The sequence below is a fragment of the Theropithecus gelada genome, chromosome 9 (assembly GCF_003255815.1).
Source record: "Theropithecus gelada isolate Dixy chromosome 9, Tgel_1.0, whole genome shotgun sequence".
NCBI classification, from domain to species: domain Eukaryota; kingdom Metazoa; phylum Chordata; class Mammalia; order Primates; family Cercopithecidae; genus Theropithecus; species Theropithecus gelada.
Window position 1 is genome coordinate 65387703 of NC_037677.1, and position 16376 is coordinate 65404078.

Genomic DNA, 16376 nt, shown 5'->3' on the forward strand with positions numbered 1-16376 from the left:
TATCACTTTTTTTCAGAGATGTAGTCACACTGTTATCCAGGCTGGAAGGTGGTGGTGCAATCTTAGCTCACTGCAGCCTTGAACTCCTGGGTTCATGCAATCCTCTCGCCTCAGCATCCCAAGCAACTGGGACTACAGTCACACGCCACCAGGCCTGGATAGCGCATAGCTTCTAAAAGGTAGGATAATTTCCTTAAACTGTATGCAAAATGGAAGATAAATGCATAGCTATCATCCGATTTTCAAAAGGATTATATATAGACCCAAGAAAGGTTAAGAACAACTGTTCTGACCAGGCATGGTGGCTCACACCTGTAATCTCAGCACTCTGGGAGGCTGAGGCGGGCAGATCACCTGAGGACAGGAGTTTGAGACCAGCCTGGCCAACATGGTGAAACCCCGTCTCTACTAAAAGTATAAAAATTAGCTGGGCATGGTGGTGCACAGCTGTAGTACCAGCTACTCAGGAGGCTGAGGCAGGTGAACAGCCTGAACTAGGGAGGCGGAGGTTGCAGTGAGCTGAGATGGCACCACTGTGCTACAGCCTGGGTGACAGAGCAAGACTCTGCCTCAAACAAACAAACAAAAAAAACTGTTCTGGCAATAGAAAAAAAATTATCATGTAAATAGGAACAAGACCCTAGGAAAAATTATTTTAAATTCTTTATTTATTTATTTATCTATTTAATTATTTAAATTCTATTTAAAAATTATTTTAAAAGTATTTTAAATTCTAATAATCTAAATTGGCATGTTAATAAATTTAAATTGGCATGTTCTGCATTTGACATTTTAAAATCAGTGATTCAAGTGTAAGTATCATAACATCACTTTCATACACCTGAACCATGGCCTTAGATTTGCTGTTTCACTCTGCTGGTACCAACTCCCACAATCCTGGAATTATTGACAGTTGCCACAGCAGAAGTGCTCAGAGCCAAAATCGCAGAATGGCTATTTTTTCTTATAATTTTTCCGGGTGTTCTGTATTCTGGCAGCATAAAACAGTCCAGAACCAAGTAGGTGAGATGACATCCAATACCCACACAACTCTTTTCTATACCTGACAGTCCATGTGATGAGTTAGAAACAAGACAATTTCAGCTAGGTACTGTGCCTCATGCCTGTAATCCCAGCACTTTGGGAGGCCAAGGTGGGTAAATTGCTTGAGGCCAGGAGTTCGAGACCAGCCTGGCCAACATGGCAAAACCCCATCTCTACTCAAAATACAAAAATTAGCCAGGCGTGATGGCCCATGCCTGTCATCCCAGCTTCTTCAGAGGCTGAGGTACTTGCTTGAACCCAGGAGGTAGAAGTTGCAATAAGCCGAGATTGTGCCACTGCACTTCAGACTGGGTGACAGAGCAAGACTCTACAAAACAAAACAAAACAAAAAGACAATTTAACGGGTAATAAAGAGTTTGACTGCTAGGAAAAATTGATGGGAAGATAATTTACACTGCAGTAGAGTAGTTGCTTCATACCACTAGGTACTTATTCAAATTTTGTGAAATCACTGTGAATGTGATTATATCTTTTATAAATATATAACAGTTCTTTTCTAAATCACTTATACTTGAGACTTTAGTTTCAATGAAGTGTATTTCATTAAATATTTATTAATGCTTCCCTTTGTGGACATTTGAGAAGCTATCCTTAAATATTTTTATACATGCATTCGGCACTCAATGTGAATTATTAGAATCAACATTCTGCAAGTAATTCTGTCATCTGCAAAGTACAAAGTTATTAATCTCTGATTTAATCTCCCTCACACACATAAACAGCCAAACACATGTTATTTGAAGATCTTTTCCAATTATACATGTTGAAGCACTCTGATCCTTTACTTTTACCTCATTCAATATGATTGTCAAAGGTCCCATACCACAATCACAATAGATACTTATCACTATGTATTTATATCACAAATAACTAAATGAAATGAGACCTAAATGACCACAGGCTAGATGCTAAATAAAATTTAGGCCAGGCACAGTGGCTCATATTTGTAATCCCAGCAATTTGGGAGGCCAGGGTGAGCAGACTGCTTGAGCCCAGGAATTTGAGGGCAGACTGGGAAACAATGCAAAACCCTGTCTCTACGAAAAATATTTAAAAATTGGTAATACATGGTGGCCCACACCTGTAGTCCCAGCTACCCAGGAGGCCGAGGTGGGTGGATCACCTGATCCCAGGATATCAAGGCTACAGTGAGCCGTGATTGCACCACTGTACTCCGGCCTGTGTGACAGAGTGAGGCCCTGTCTCAAAAATTAAATTAAAAACAGTAAGGGCTAAGTTTTCTGAAACCACCTTTAAGAATAAAAAAATTCTTTTTTGGCCAGGCGTGATGGCTCACACCTGTAATCCCAGCACTTTGGGGGGCTGAGGCGGGCGGATCATAAGGTGAAGAGATCGAAACTATCCTGGCCAAAATGGTGAAACCCTGTCTCTACTAAAAATACAAAAATTAGCTGGGCATGGTGGCAGGTGCCTGTAGTCCCAGCTACTCGGGAGGCTGAGGCAGGAGAATCGCTTGAACCCAGGAGATGGAGGTTGCAGTGAGCTGAGATCCCGCCATTGCACTCCAGCTTGGGCCATCTCAAAAAAAGCCAGACTCCATCTCAAAAAAATAAATAAATAAATATGTATACATATATTACTTTTAAAAAACTACAGTTTCATATGACTAAAACAGTCATGTTATAATATACTATTAACATAATTATTTATTGACCACAAGGTATAATTAAAACACAAAAGAGGAGCTGGGCACAGCAGCTCACGCCTGTAAACCCAGCACTTACGGAGGCCGACACGGGTGGATCACCAGGTTAGGAGTGTGCGACCAGCCTGACCAACATGGTGAAACCCCGTCTCTACTAAAAATACAAAAATTAGCCAGGTGTGGTGGTACGCATGCCTGTAATCCCAGCTACTCAGGAGGCTGAGGCAGAAGAATCGTTTGAACACGGGAGGCAGAGGTTGCAGTGAGCCGAGATTGCACCACTGCACTCCAGCTGGGTGACAAGAGCTAAATTCCATCTCAGTAAAAAAAAAAAAAAAAAAGGTGACTCATCTTTCTGAAACAATGAATAAAATTCAAAATCTTGTGGAGCATGTTGGTGCACACAGGTGCCTAAGGCAGGAGGGCTGCTTCCGCCCAAGAGTTCAAATCCAGCCTAAGCAACATAGTAAGACCCCGCTCTAAAAATAAATTTTTAGGCCAGGCGCGGTGGCTCACGCCTGTAATCCCGGCACTTTGGGAGGCTGAGACAGGCGGATCGCGAGGTCAAGAGATATAGACCATCCTGGCTAACACGTGAAACCCCGTCTCTACTAAAAATACAAAAAAAAAATTAGCCGGGAGCGGTGGCGGGCGCCTGTAGTCCCAGCTACACGGGAGGCTGAGGCAGGAGAATGGCATGAACCCGGGAGGCGGAGCTGGCAGTGAGTCGAGATCGCGCCACTGCACTCCAGCCTGGGAAACAGAGGGAGACTCCGTCTCAAAAAAAAAAAGAAGAAAATAAAAACAAATTTTTAAAGACTTTAAAATTCAAAATTTCAAACTGACCCAAGAAACGTTTTTGTATTTTTTTTTTATTTTTTAGACAGAGTTTTGCTCAATCCTCCTGACTCAACCTCCTGAGGGACTACCAGCATGTGCCACCACGTTGGTCTTAAACTCCTGGAATCAAGTGACCCACTCAAAGTGCGGGGATTACAAGAGTAAGTCACTACGCCTGGCTACAAAATAATATTTTAAATATAACGTACTGGCTGGGCGCGGTGGCTCAAGCCTGTATTCCCAGCACTTTGGGAGGCCGAGACGGGTGGATCATGAGGTCAGGAGATCGAGACCATCCTGGTTAGCATGATGAAACCCCGTCTCTACTAAAAAATACAAAAAACTAGCCGGGCAAGGTGGTGGCGCCTGTAGTCCCAACTACTCGGGAGGCTGAGGCAGGAGAATGGCGTAAACCCAGGAGGCATAGCTTGCAGTGAGCTGAGATCCGGCCACTGCACTCCAGCTTGGGTGACAAAGCGAGACTCTGTCTCAAAAAAAATAAATAAGGCCGGGCGCGGTGGCTCACGCCTGTAATCCCAGCACTTTGGGAGGCCGAGACGGGCGGATCACGAGGTCAGGAGATCAAGACCATCCTGGCTAACACAATGAAATCCCGTCTCTACTAAAAATACAAAAAAAATTAGCCGGGCGTGGTGGCGGCGCCTGTAGTCCCAGCTACTCGGGAGGCTGAGGCAGGAGAATGGCAGGAACCCGGGAGGCGGAGCTTGCAGTGAGCCGAGATCGGGCCACTGCACTCCAGCCTGGGCGACAGAGCGAGACTCCGCCTCAAACAAATAAATAAATAAATAAATATAACGTACTACAAGTGTTATGATCTTATATAACTGTATTGTCCAATTTACTACCCACCAAACACATGTGGCTGTTTCATTTAAATTAATAAAAATTAACATAAAATTACAATTTCAGTTCCTCAGTCACATTAAGTATATTTCAGGGGCTTAATAGTCACATGTAGTTAGTGGGTATCATATTATACAATACAGATATAGCACATGCTCATTACCATAGAAAAGTTCTACCTTATGTTTATTGCGGCACTATTCACAATAGCAAAGACTTGGAATCAACTCAAATGTCCATCAGTGACAGACTGGATTAAGAAAATGTGGCACATATACACCATGGAATACTATGCAGCCATAAAAAAGGATGAGTTCGTGTCCTTTGTAGGGACATGGATGCAGCTGGAAACCATCATTCTCAGCAAACTATCACAAGAACAGAAAACCAAATACCGCATGTTCTCACTCATAGGTGGGAACTGAACAATTAGATCACTTGGACACAGGAAGGGGAGCATCACACACCGGGTCCTATTGTGGGGAGGGGGTGGGGGGAGGGGGGAGGGATAGCATTAGGAGATATACCTAATGTAAATGACAAGTTAACGGGTGCAGCACACCAACATGGCACATGTATACATATGTAACAAACCTGCATGTTGTGCACATGTACCCTAGAACTTAAAGTATACTAATAAAAAAATAAAAAGTTCTACTTATTGGACAGTGCCATTCTTTTCTCTTTTTTTTTTTTGAGACAGAGTCCAGCTCCGTCGCCCAAGTTGGAATGCAATGGTGCGATCTCCGCTCACTGCAACCTCTGCCTCCTGGGTTCAAGTGATTCTCCTGCCTCAGCCTCCCGAGTAGCTGGGATTACAGGCGCCCACCACCATGCCCAGCTTATTTTTGTATTTTTAGTAGAGACAGGGTTTCACCAGGTTGGCCGGGTGGGTCTCGAAATCCTGATCTCAGGTGATCCACCCGTCTTGGCCTCTCAAAGTGCTGGGATTACAGGTGAGAGCCACCGCGTCCGGCCTGGACAGTGCTATTCTATAAGGAAAAAGAAAAGCCTTATTGTTATATGAGGTTCTTATACTTTCTATAATGTTATAACAGATGACAGCTCTTCTGCTCTCAGAAGTCGTTTGGAAGTGATGATTAGTGCTCTTGGCAATAGCCTCTTCTTACTACAATTCAAATAACTGTTGGTCAATCCCCTTAGGCAGTTGAAGACACCATTCACAGGCTAAGTGATCCCTTGAAGGCAGAAATTTGAGACCAGTCTGGGCAACAAAGTGAGACCCTATCTCAAAAAACAAACAAAAACAACCAAAAATAACCCTCCAGGTTTATTTTTGGATGTCTTCTTCCCTTAGCTAAAAAGATTAAAAAAGAAAAAAAAATCAAAAAATGAAATGGATGTTTAAAAAAATATATGAAATGGGTGAGAATTGGTCTGAATCTGGTAAATCCACCTCCATATTTTACTGGTTTAAATACAGATACACATGTAAATGTTTTTCATCAAATATACTGAAGGTACTTCTATATTCAATAATTGATCTAAGGCCGAGCACAGTGGCTCACACCTGTAATCCCAGCATTTTGGGAGAACAAGGCCTGTGGATCAACTGAGGTCAGGAGTTCGAGAGCAGCCTGGACAACATGGCGAAATCCTGTCTCTACTAAATACACAAAAATCAGCCGGGTATGGTGGCAAGCCTATAGCCCCAGATATTCAGGAGGCTGAGGCAGGAGAATTGCTTGAACCCTGGAGGCGGAAGTTAGAGTGAGCTGAGATCATGCCACTGAACTCCAGCCTAGGCAGAGTGAGACAGACTCCAGCCTGAGCAGACAGAACGAGACTCCATGATCAAAAAAATAAGATAATTGATCTAAGGGCTAAAGATTTGATTGACTGGTCATTGACTGGTGAGTCACTGGCCATTTATCTCAATGTCTTTTTACACAACAGAAATTTTCAAAACTAAAAGCTCTAGTCCCAAGAATGGCTGTCACTGAAGATGTATCACAGCACTTCAGGTAGGATACGAAAAAAAAAGGGTAAATATTAAGAATATATTTCAGGCCGGGCGCGGTGGCTCAAGCCTGTAATCCCAGCACTTTGGGAGGCCCAGACGGGCGGATCACGAGGTCAGGAGATCGAGACCATCCTGGCTAACACGGTGAAACCCCGTCTCTACTAAAAAAAATACAAAAAACTAGCCGGGCGAGGTGGCGGGCACCTGTAGTCCCAGCTACTCGGGAGGCTGAGGCAGGAGAATGGCGTAAACCCAGGAGGCGGAGCTTGCAGTGAGCTGAGATCCGGCCACTGCACTCCAGCCTGGGCCACAGAGCGAGACTCCGTCTCAAAAAAAAAAAAACAAAACAAAAAAGAATATATTTCAAGGGGTGAGAGAAATGAAAAATAGGGCCAGAAAAACAAAACCTTGAATACCACCCTAGAGTCTGAACTGTATTCTAAAACTCCTTGAAGATACTTTTGCAGATGAATGTGAGAATGAAGAAATAGAAGATAAAATGAACCACAATTCTGAGGTCCTGACACTGACTCTGCTATGACCTCCTGTGAGACCTAACAAATTTTTTTCACCGCCCTTGTCCTCAATTTCCTCATCTGTTAGAGAATTAAGTTGGGACAGAATGCAGTTGGCCAGGCGCGGTGGCTCAAGCCTGTAATCCCAGCACTTTGGGAGGCTGAGGCGGGTGGATCACAAGGTCAGGAGATCGAGACCATCCTGGCTAACACTGTGAAACCCTGTCTCTACTAAAAAATACAAAAAACTAGCCGGGCGAGGTGGCGGGCGCCTGTAGTCCCAGCTACTCGGGAGGCTGAGGCAGGAGAATGGCGTAAACCCGGGAGGCGGAGCTTGCAGTGAGCTGAGATCCGGCCACTGCACTCCAGTCTGGGCCACAGAGCAAGACTCCGTCTCAAATAAAAAAAAAAAAGAATGCAGCTTAGCTTTGGGAGGCCACAATGGGCGGATTGTCTGAGCTCAGGAATTCAAGACCAGCCTGGGAAAGATGGCAAAACCCCATCTTTACTAAAAATAAAACCCACAAAATTAGCTGGAGTGGTGGCACGCACCTGTAGTCCCAGCTACAGTCCCAAAGGCTGAGGCGAAGAATCACTTGAACCTGGCAGGCGAAGATTGAAGTGAGCCCAGATCATGCCACTGCACTCCAGCCTGGGTGACAGAGCGAGACTCTAACTCAAAAAAAAGAAAAAAATCTAGTTTAGGTCTGATCCAGCTTTGAAAAAAATTCTGTGATTTCTTTTTTTTTTGAGAGGGAGTCTTGCTCATCGCCCAGGCTGGAGTGCAATGGCGCAATGTGGGCTCACTGCAGCGTCCGCCTCTAGGTTCAAGTGATTCTCCTGCCTCAGCCTCCCGAATAGCTGGGATTACACGTGCCTGCCACCATGTCCGGCTAATTTTTGTATTTTTAGTAGAGACGGGGTTTCATCATGTTGGCCAAGCTGGTCTCGGACTCCTGACCTTGTGATCTGCCTGCGTTGGCCTCCCAAAGTGCTGGGATTACAGGCATGAGCCACCATGCCCAGCCAAAATTCTGTGATTTTCACAGAAATTATGTTTTAGGAACATCACATCTGACGGATGCACTGGAGCTGGAGGAAAAATAAGAAGTATCATATATAGTAACTAAGAGAGAAAAACAAATAAAAGCAAGCAGTTAGAATTTAAAATAATACTAAAGATAGAGTATCACCATCAAGCCAGAGATGGGAGGAGAAAAGCTTCCTTAGGGAAGTGAGGATCTGTGGGTAAACACTGTGGATTAGGATACAAAGGTTTAAGAATGTCAAGAGCCAAGCGCAGTGGCTCACGCCTGTAATCCCAGCACTTTGGGAGGCCGAGGTGGGCGGATCACGAGATCAGGAGATCGAGCCCATCCTGGCTAACATGGTGAAACTCCATCTCTACTAAAAATACAAAAATTAGCCAGGCATGGTGGCGGGTGCCTGTAGTCCCAGCTACTCAGGAGGCTGAGGCAGGAGGATGGCATGAACCTGGGAGGTGGAGCTTGAAGTGAGCAGAGATGGCGCCACTGCACTCCAGCCTGGGAGACAGAGGGAGACTCTGTCTCAAAAACAAACAAACAGAGAAAAAAAAAAAAGAACGGCGGCAAGAACGAGCCTGATAATTTGGCATGAAAGCTGTAAGAGATAACTACTGATGCAGTTATCTAAGTATAAAGTGCAAGCTGGGTGTGGTGGCTCACGCCTGCAATCCCAATAGGTCAAGGTGAGAGAATCACTTGAGTCCAGTTCAGCCTGGGCAACACAGGGAGACCCTGTCTCAATAAACAAAAAATGAGTCAGGCATAGTGGCATGTGCCTATAGTCTCAGCTACTTGGGAGGCTGAGGCAGGAAGATTACTTGGGTCCATGAGGTTGGGGCTGTAGGGAGCCATGATCACACCACACTACTATACTCCAGCCTGGCAGACAAGATGCTGTCTCAAAGAAACCAACCAACCAAACAACAACAACAAAACAACAGAATACTAATATAGCTGGCATATTTCAATAGCTGCCTTTTTTTTTTTGAAACACAGTATCACTCTGTTGCCCAGACTGGAGTGCAAGGGCATGATCAAGGCTCACTGCAGACTCAGCCTCCCTAGACTCAGGTGATCCTCTCACCTTAGCCTCTCATCATTTATATTTGGAATATCTACTGCTAAATATGGAAAGGAGACACCTATATTTACTACTGACTTTGCCTTTGACAAGTTTTTTTTTTTTTTTTTTTTTTGAGACAGAGTCTCGCTCTGTCACCCAGGCTGGAGTGCAGTGGCCGGATCTCAGCTCACTGCAAGCTCCGCCTCCCAGGTTCACGCCATTCTCCTGCCTCAGCCTCCCAAGTAGCTGGGACTACAGGCGCCCGCCACCTCGCCCGGCTAGTTTTTTGTATTTTTTAGTAGAGACGGGGTTTCACTGTGTTAGCCAGGATGGTCTCGATCTCCTGACCTCGTGATCCGCCCGTCTCGGCCTCCCAAAGTGCTGGGATTACAGGCTTGAGCCACCGCGCCCGGCCTCTTTGACAAGTTTTATAAACCTTCAATGTCTCCTTTATCTTAAAAAAAAAAAAGACTATAACATACATTCAAATAGTAATAATACAAATGTTAACAACTATAGACAATATAATTTTACTATAATAGCTATTTTATTGGCATAATACACATATGAATGTAAAACAAATTATATGCAGTAAAAGCCAGCTAAAACATGTTTAATTTGCCAAAGTATGAGTACAGAGTACTTGCTTCTGGACATAGTAGTTACTAGTAATTCCTGTTATCCTCAAAATTAAGTCAATTCCTGTTTTCCCATTATTTAACACAGAAAAAAAATACTTGGGCCAGCCATGGCAAGAGGATACTTGAGCCCAGTTTGAGACTAGCCTGAGCAAATTACTGAAACCCCATCACTATAGTGAAAAAAAAAATTGAAATACTTGGATCTGAATTAAATATATCCATAATAATTTCATATAAATTTCATTTACATGCAGATATAACTGTTGACCTTCAATCTCCCGAATCAGGATTCATTAAAATCAAAACCCAGGGCAGGTGCGGTGGCTCACGTCTGTAATCCTGGCAGTTTGGGAGACCAAGGCATGCGGATCACCTGAGGTTGGGAATTCGAGACCAGCCTGACCAAAATGGAGAAATCCCGTCTATACTAAAAATACAAAATTAGTGGGGCATGGTGGCACATGCCTGTAATCTCAGCTACTTGGGAGACTGAGGCAGGAGAATCGCATGAAACCAGGAGGTAGAGGTTGGGGTAAGCTGAGATCACACCACTGCACTCCAGCCTGGGCAACAGAGCTGAGACTTCGTCTCGAAAAAAATAAATAAATAAAACAAAACCCTGAAGTACCCATTTCTTTTTTTTTTTTTTTAGGACAGGGTCTCACTCTTGTCACCCACGCTGGAACATGGCGGAACTATCACAACTCGCTGTAGCCTAGACCTCCCAAGGTTAAAGTAATCTTCATGCCTCAGCCTCCCCAATAGCTGGGACTACAGGCGTGCTCTACCACACCTGGCTAATTTTTGAGTTTTTGCAGATGGGGTTTCGCTATATTGCCCAAGCTGGTCTTGAACTCCTAGATGCAACTGATTCTCCTGCCTCAGCCTCCCAAAGTGCTGGGATTACACACACGAGCCACTGTGCCAGGCCTCCACGTATTTAAGGAGAAAGGTCACCAAGATAACTAATCATTTCCACCATATTTTAGAACACTGAAGTCAGAAGATCACAGTGTCTCCAAAACTGACCTCGAATTAAAAAACAGTAAGCAAGTAAAACGCAGCCAAGAATAAGTAGGAGATATAACAAAAATAAAAATATATTCAAATTGGCCGGGCACGGTGGCTCAAGCCTGTAATCCCAGCACTTTGGGAGGCCGAGACGGGCGGATCACGAGGTCAGGAGATCGAGACCATCCTGGCTAACCCGGTGAAACCCCGTCTCTACTAAAAAATACAAAAAACTAGCCAGGCGAGGTGGTGGGCGCCTGTAGTCCCAGCTACTCGGGAGGCTGAGGCAGGAGAATGGCGTAAACCCGGGAGGCGGAGCTTGCAGTGAGCTGAGATCCGGTCACTGCACTCCAGCCTGGGCGACAGAGCGAGACTCCGTCTCAAAAAAAAAAAAAAAAAAATATATTCAAATTAAAAGGCAATCAAAATCTCATTCTGTAAAATTCTTGGGAAACTTATTTGAAATCCCTAAACACAACTGGTTTAATTCAAGTAAAAAAATCTGAAGCTACAGGAGTTAAAGCTTTCAAGATTTAATAAATAAGTCAAAAAATAACCAAAAAAAAATTCTTCCTAAAAAGTTTGGGAAGAAATTTATTTAAAGTTTCAATAACATTTTCCATTTACCTTGAAAATGACATTTGGTTGACTTTATTTTTATTTATTTTTTTTGAGCCGGAGTCTTGCTCTGTTGCTCAGGCTTGAGTACAGTGGCGCCATCTTGGCTCACTTGCAACCTCTACCATGCCCATCTAACTTTTGTATTTTTAGTAGAGAGGAGGTTTCACTGTGTTGGTCAAGCTGGTCTCGAACTCCCGACCTCAGTGCTATGCCCACCTGCGCCTCCCAAAGTGCTGGGATTACAATGAGTCACTGCAGCAGGCCTTGTTGATTTTATTTTGAAAACGTAAATGTTCTTTTACTGCTTTTACAACTACCTTTTTTTTTTTTTGAGATGGAGTTTCTCTCTTGTTGCCCAGGCTAGAGTGCAATGGTGCAATCTGAGCTCAATGCAACCTCCACAGGGTTCAAGCGATTTTCCTGCTTCAGCCTCCCGAATAGTTGGGATTGCAGACACGTGCCACCATCCCAAGCTAATTTTGTATTTTTAGTAGAGATGGGGTTTCTCCATGTTGGTCAGGCTGGCCTCGAACTCACGACCTCAGGTGACGAGGCGTGAGTCACTGTGCTCAGCAGCTTGTACAACTATCTTTTTCCTTTGTCTAGTAACTAAATTCTTTTTTTTTTTTTGAGACGGAATCTCGCTGTCTCACCCAGCCTGGAGTGAAGTGGCGCGATCTCGGCTCACTGCAGGCTCCGCCTCCCAGGTTCATGCCATTCTCCTGCCTCAACCTCCCGAGTAGCTGGGACTATAGGCACCCGCTACCACACCCGGCTAATTTTTTGTGTTTTTTTTAGTAGAGACGGGTTTCACCGTGTCAGCCAGGATGGTCTCGATCTCCTAACCTGGTGATCCACCCGCCTCGGCCTCCCAAAGTGCTAGGATTACAGGCATGAGCCACCAGGCCCGGCCAACTAAATTCTTTAGAGTTGGTTTTCTTTCTTTTTCTTTACCTTTTTTGAGACCAGGTCTCACTCAGACTGGAGTACAATGGCACCATCATGGCTCACTGCAACCTTGACCTCCCTGGCTCAAGCAATCCTTCTACCTCAACCTCCCTGAATAGCTAGAACCAAAGGTACATACCACCAGGTAGTTTTTCAACTTTAAATTCAAAAAACTGGCTAGTCCTGGTGGTTCACCCCTGTAAGCCCAGCACTTTAGGAGGCCAAGATGAGAGGATTGCTTGAGCCCAAAAGTTCAAGACTCACCTGGGCAACAAAGCAAGGTCTCCATCTCAATTTTTTTGGAGAGTCTCCCTTTATCACCCACTGTGGAGTGTAGCGTTGCAATATCAGCTCACTCAACCTCTGCCTCCCCGGTTGAAGCGATTCTCCTGCTGCAGCCTCACGCGTAGCTGGGATTACAGGCGTGCACCAACATGCCAAGCTAACTTTTGTATTTTTTAAGTAGACACAGGATTTCACCATGTCAGCCAGGCTGGTCTCCGAACTCCTGACCTCAGGTGATCCGCTCACCTTGGCCTCCCAAATGCTGAGATTACAGGCATGAGACACCTCACCTAGCCTAAATACATTTTGTTTCTTTTTGAAATGGAGTTTTGCTCTTGTTACCCAGGCTGGAGGGCAGTGGCCGATCTCGGCTCACCGCAACCTCCGCCTCCCAGGTTCAAGCGATTCTCCTGCCCCAGCCTCCCAAGTAGCTGTGATTACAGGCATGCATCACCACACCCAGCCAGTTTGGTATTTTTAGTAGAGACAGGGTTTCTCCATGTTGGTCAGGCTGGTCTTGAACTCCTGACCTCAAGTGATCCGCCCACCTCAGCCTCCCAAAGTGCTGGGATTACAGGCATGAGCCATTCCGCCCAGCCTACATTTACTTTTAAATATAACTCATGAATACTGACAACTTAACATGCCAAATACAGTATACGCGAATGAGTGGCTAACCTCTAACACAATTAAATCAATTAAAAGTTAATCTAAGGTATTAAAAAACTACAAAACTGTCCAAACTGCTATGTAAAACAGATTTTTTGTTAGTTATCTATAGATTTTAAAAAGGAACTTCAGAGAAAGTTAATGAATTCACAATTTGCAAATACTTTACAGTATCAGAATATCAGAACAGCCTAATTCATGTTGTTTTGTTTTTTTGAGACGGAGTATTGCTCTCTCACCCAGGCTGGAGTGCAGTGGCGCGATCTCGGCTAACTGCAACCTCCGCCTCCCAGGTTCAAGCGATTCTCCTGCCTCAGCCTCCTGAGTAACTAGGATTTTGGGGGCGTGCCACCAAGCCCGGCTAATTTTAGTATTTTTAGTAGAGACAGGGTTTCACTATGTTGGCCAGGCTGGTCTCGAACTCCTGACCTCGTTATCCACCTCCTCGGCTTTCCAAAGTGCTAGGATAACAGGCGGGAGCCACCACCCCCGGCCCTAATTCACCTAGTTTTAACAAGTTTCCCACAAACATTTACAGTACATGTATTTAGAAGCCTGACCTGGCTGTGATACCGCAGTGGCTGTAAACTGAGTAGCCCATGGCGGATTCTTCTGTCCTCCAAACTGAGCCATGATGCAAAAGGAAAAAAACCTTCCCTTGTTTGTCTTCTATAGCATCGATCTATCAAGAAAAGGATCCACATTTTAAAGTCCAACCAAGCTACAGATATCACAAAAGGATATTATAATAGAAAGAAATGTTTAATGTGTCAAGGACGTCTTCGCAGATTTCAGTAGAAATAACTGTAAGTAGAAAAAGGGCAAATGAACATCCAATATGCAGCAAAAACATTTTACATCAAGTAGATCACCAGGAGTGCCCTATTTTACAAGATAACATTAGGGGGAGACTCACAAAAAGCACTCCTTTCTGGGACTACAAATTGTCACATTTAAACGGAAGACCATCTGCTGTATCTACCCAATTGTTAACAAAAAGTTCACAACTTTATATTCACAGGAAATACAGCCTACGTGTTTCTTCTGGCAATGAGTTGGGGAGTGAGGCCAGGGTAATGTTAAAACCAATAACGGATATTGGGACAAGACCCCCATCACAGGTATTTAAGGATATCATTTAAATAACGAACATCTCTACTTTTCAGAGTAGAGAAGGAACTTGGGAGGCTTCTTTTCCATCCCCGATCTCGAGGGAAAAAGCCGTTGAGATAATGGATGTCCCTTAAAGAACCACTGGGAAAACCCCTCCCCCCAACACAAACCAGAAAAGGCGAAGATTCTCTACCCGCGCACCCCATCCTCGGCCCCCGCGACCCTCAAGGGCCGGAGCCCGGCCGTCCATCTTCCTCCAGTCCCAGCTCCGTGCCGGCCACCGGCGACGGAAGGCGGAACCCACCGCCCCACGACACTCGAGATCCCTGGGCTCGTTTACCACGCACGGATAAAGCTTCTATTCCCCAAGACCCACGCCGCCGGGAGCCGCCACGATGTCCCGGGCCGAGAGGCCAGGAGGGTACAACCGCAGCGACTCGGGAGCAATGGGCGGCGGACGGAGGAGTCGCCAGGCCGAGGCTGAGGGGCGCTGGGGGCACCTGAGGTGCCGAGTGGTGGGGGAGGGGCTGGCCGCGCCGGGCCTGCTCCGACCCGCACAAAAGGGACCGCGTCCTCCCGTCCCAGTCCCACAAGAGCCCCACCGTCGCCGCCCAGGGCCGCCGCGCTACCCAAAAGATCGCTCCTGGCCCGTCCACAGATCCGACAGGATGTTAAGACCCCCGGCTTCGCCGCCCACCGCTCCAACCGCGCGGACCAGACCTTCACCTGAGTCGGGTCCCGGCTAACATCGAAGCCATTTCAAACCCGTCAGCCTTAGGCGCATGCGCCAACTTCCCCCTCTTCCTCCACGCCGCTCCCCTCCTCCACATCTCCCGGAGGAACGGCGCTTACTGGCTGACGTTCTGCGTGCGCGCTCGCCTGACGGCTCAATACGCCTGGCCCTTTCGCTACGGAGGGAGAAATAGAGCGCGCCTAAGGGTTGCCTTGGCCTCGCTTAACAATGAGCCGCCGGGTTATATGTCTTGCGCTTGTTCTGAAGGAAGAGCTTTCCTCTGGGTGGGAAGGAAAGAAATGGCGGTCACGTGATCCGAGTCAGGCCTGCGCCATTTTATGTTTTCCCTTTTTTTTTTTTTTTTTAAATCTCGTTCCATTATTTGGGAGAAAGGATATACCCTGTAACATTTTTTTTTAAATTATACTTTAAGTTCTAGGGTACATGTGCGCAACGTCCTGGTTTGTTACATATGTATACATGTGCCATGTTGGTGTGCTGCACCCGTCGTCATTTACATTAGGTATATCTCTTAATGCTATCCCCCTCCCCCCACCCCAAGATCACGGGGGTTGTGTGATGTTACCCCCTGTGTCCAAGTGTTCTCGTTCAGTTCCCACGTATGAGTGAGAACATGCGGTGTTTGGTTTTCTGTCCTTGCGACAGTTTACTCAGAATGATGGTTTCTAGCTTCATCCATGGCCCTGCAAAGGACACGAACTCATCTTTTTTTATGGCTGCATAGTATTCCATGGTGTATATGTGCCACATTTTCTTTTTTTTTTTTTTTTTGAGACGGAGTCTCGCTCTGTCTCCCGGGCTGGAGTTGCAGTGGCCGGATCTCAGCTCACTGCAAGCTCCGCCTCCCGGGTTCACGCCATTCTCCTGCCTCAGCCTCCCGAGTAGCTGGGACCACAGGCGCCGCCACCTCGCCCGGCTAGTTTTTTGTATTTTTTAGTAGAGACGGGGTTTCACCATGTTCACCAGGATGGTCTCGATCTCCTGACCTCGTGATCCACCCGTCTCGGCCTCCCAAAGTGCTGGGATTACAGGCTTGAGCCACCGCGCCCGGCCTTCTTTTTTTTTTTTTTTTTTTTTCTTTTTGAGACGGAGTCTCGCTCTGTCACCCAGGCTGGAGTGCAGTGGCCGGATCTCAGCTCACTGCAAGCTCCGCCTCCCGGGTTCACGCCATTCTCCTGCCTCAGCCTCCCGAGTAGCTGGGACTACAGGCGCCCGCCGCCACGCCCGGCTAAGTTTTTGTCTTTTTAGTAGAGACGGGGTTTCACCGTGTTAGCCAGGATGGTCTCGATCT

General features: G+C 45.9%; 1 protein-coding gene across 3 annotated transcripts in view; it reads right to left on the reverse strand.

The window, feature by feature from the left end:
- CCAR1 (cell division cycle and apoptosis regulator 1) overlaps positions 1–15196 on the reverse strand; it is a 77622-nt gene extending 62426 nt beyond the window's left edge. For 2 of the 3 annotated variants that reach the window (XM_025395918.1, XM_025395916.1), the window contains exons 1-2: positions 15058–15196; positions 13779–13900 (exon numbers count right to left, since the gene is read on the reverse strand). In XM_025395918.1, the coding sequence (XP_025251703.1) occupies positions 13779–13851 (73 nt within the window). In that variant the 5' untranslated portion in view covers positions 13852–13900; positions 15058–15196. Of the gene's footprint in view, positions 1–13778; positions 13901–15051 lie in introns of all 3 variants that reach the window. The other variant, XM_025395919.1, reaches the window with a different exon arrangement.
- Between the last annotated feature and the right edge of the window lie 1180 nt (positions 15197–16376).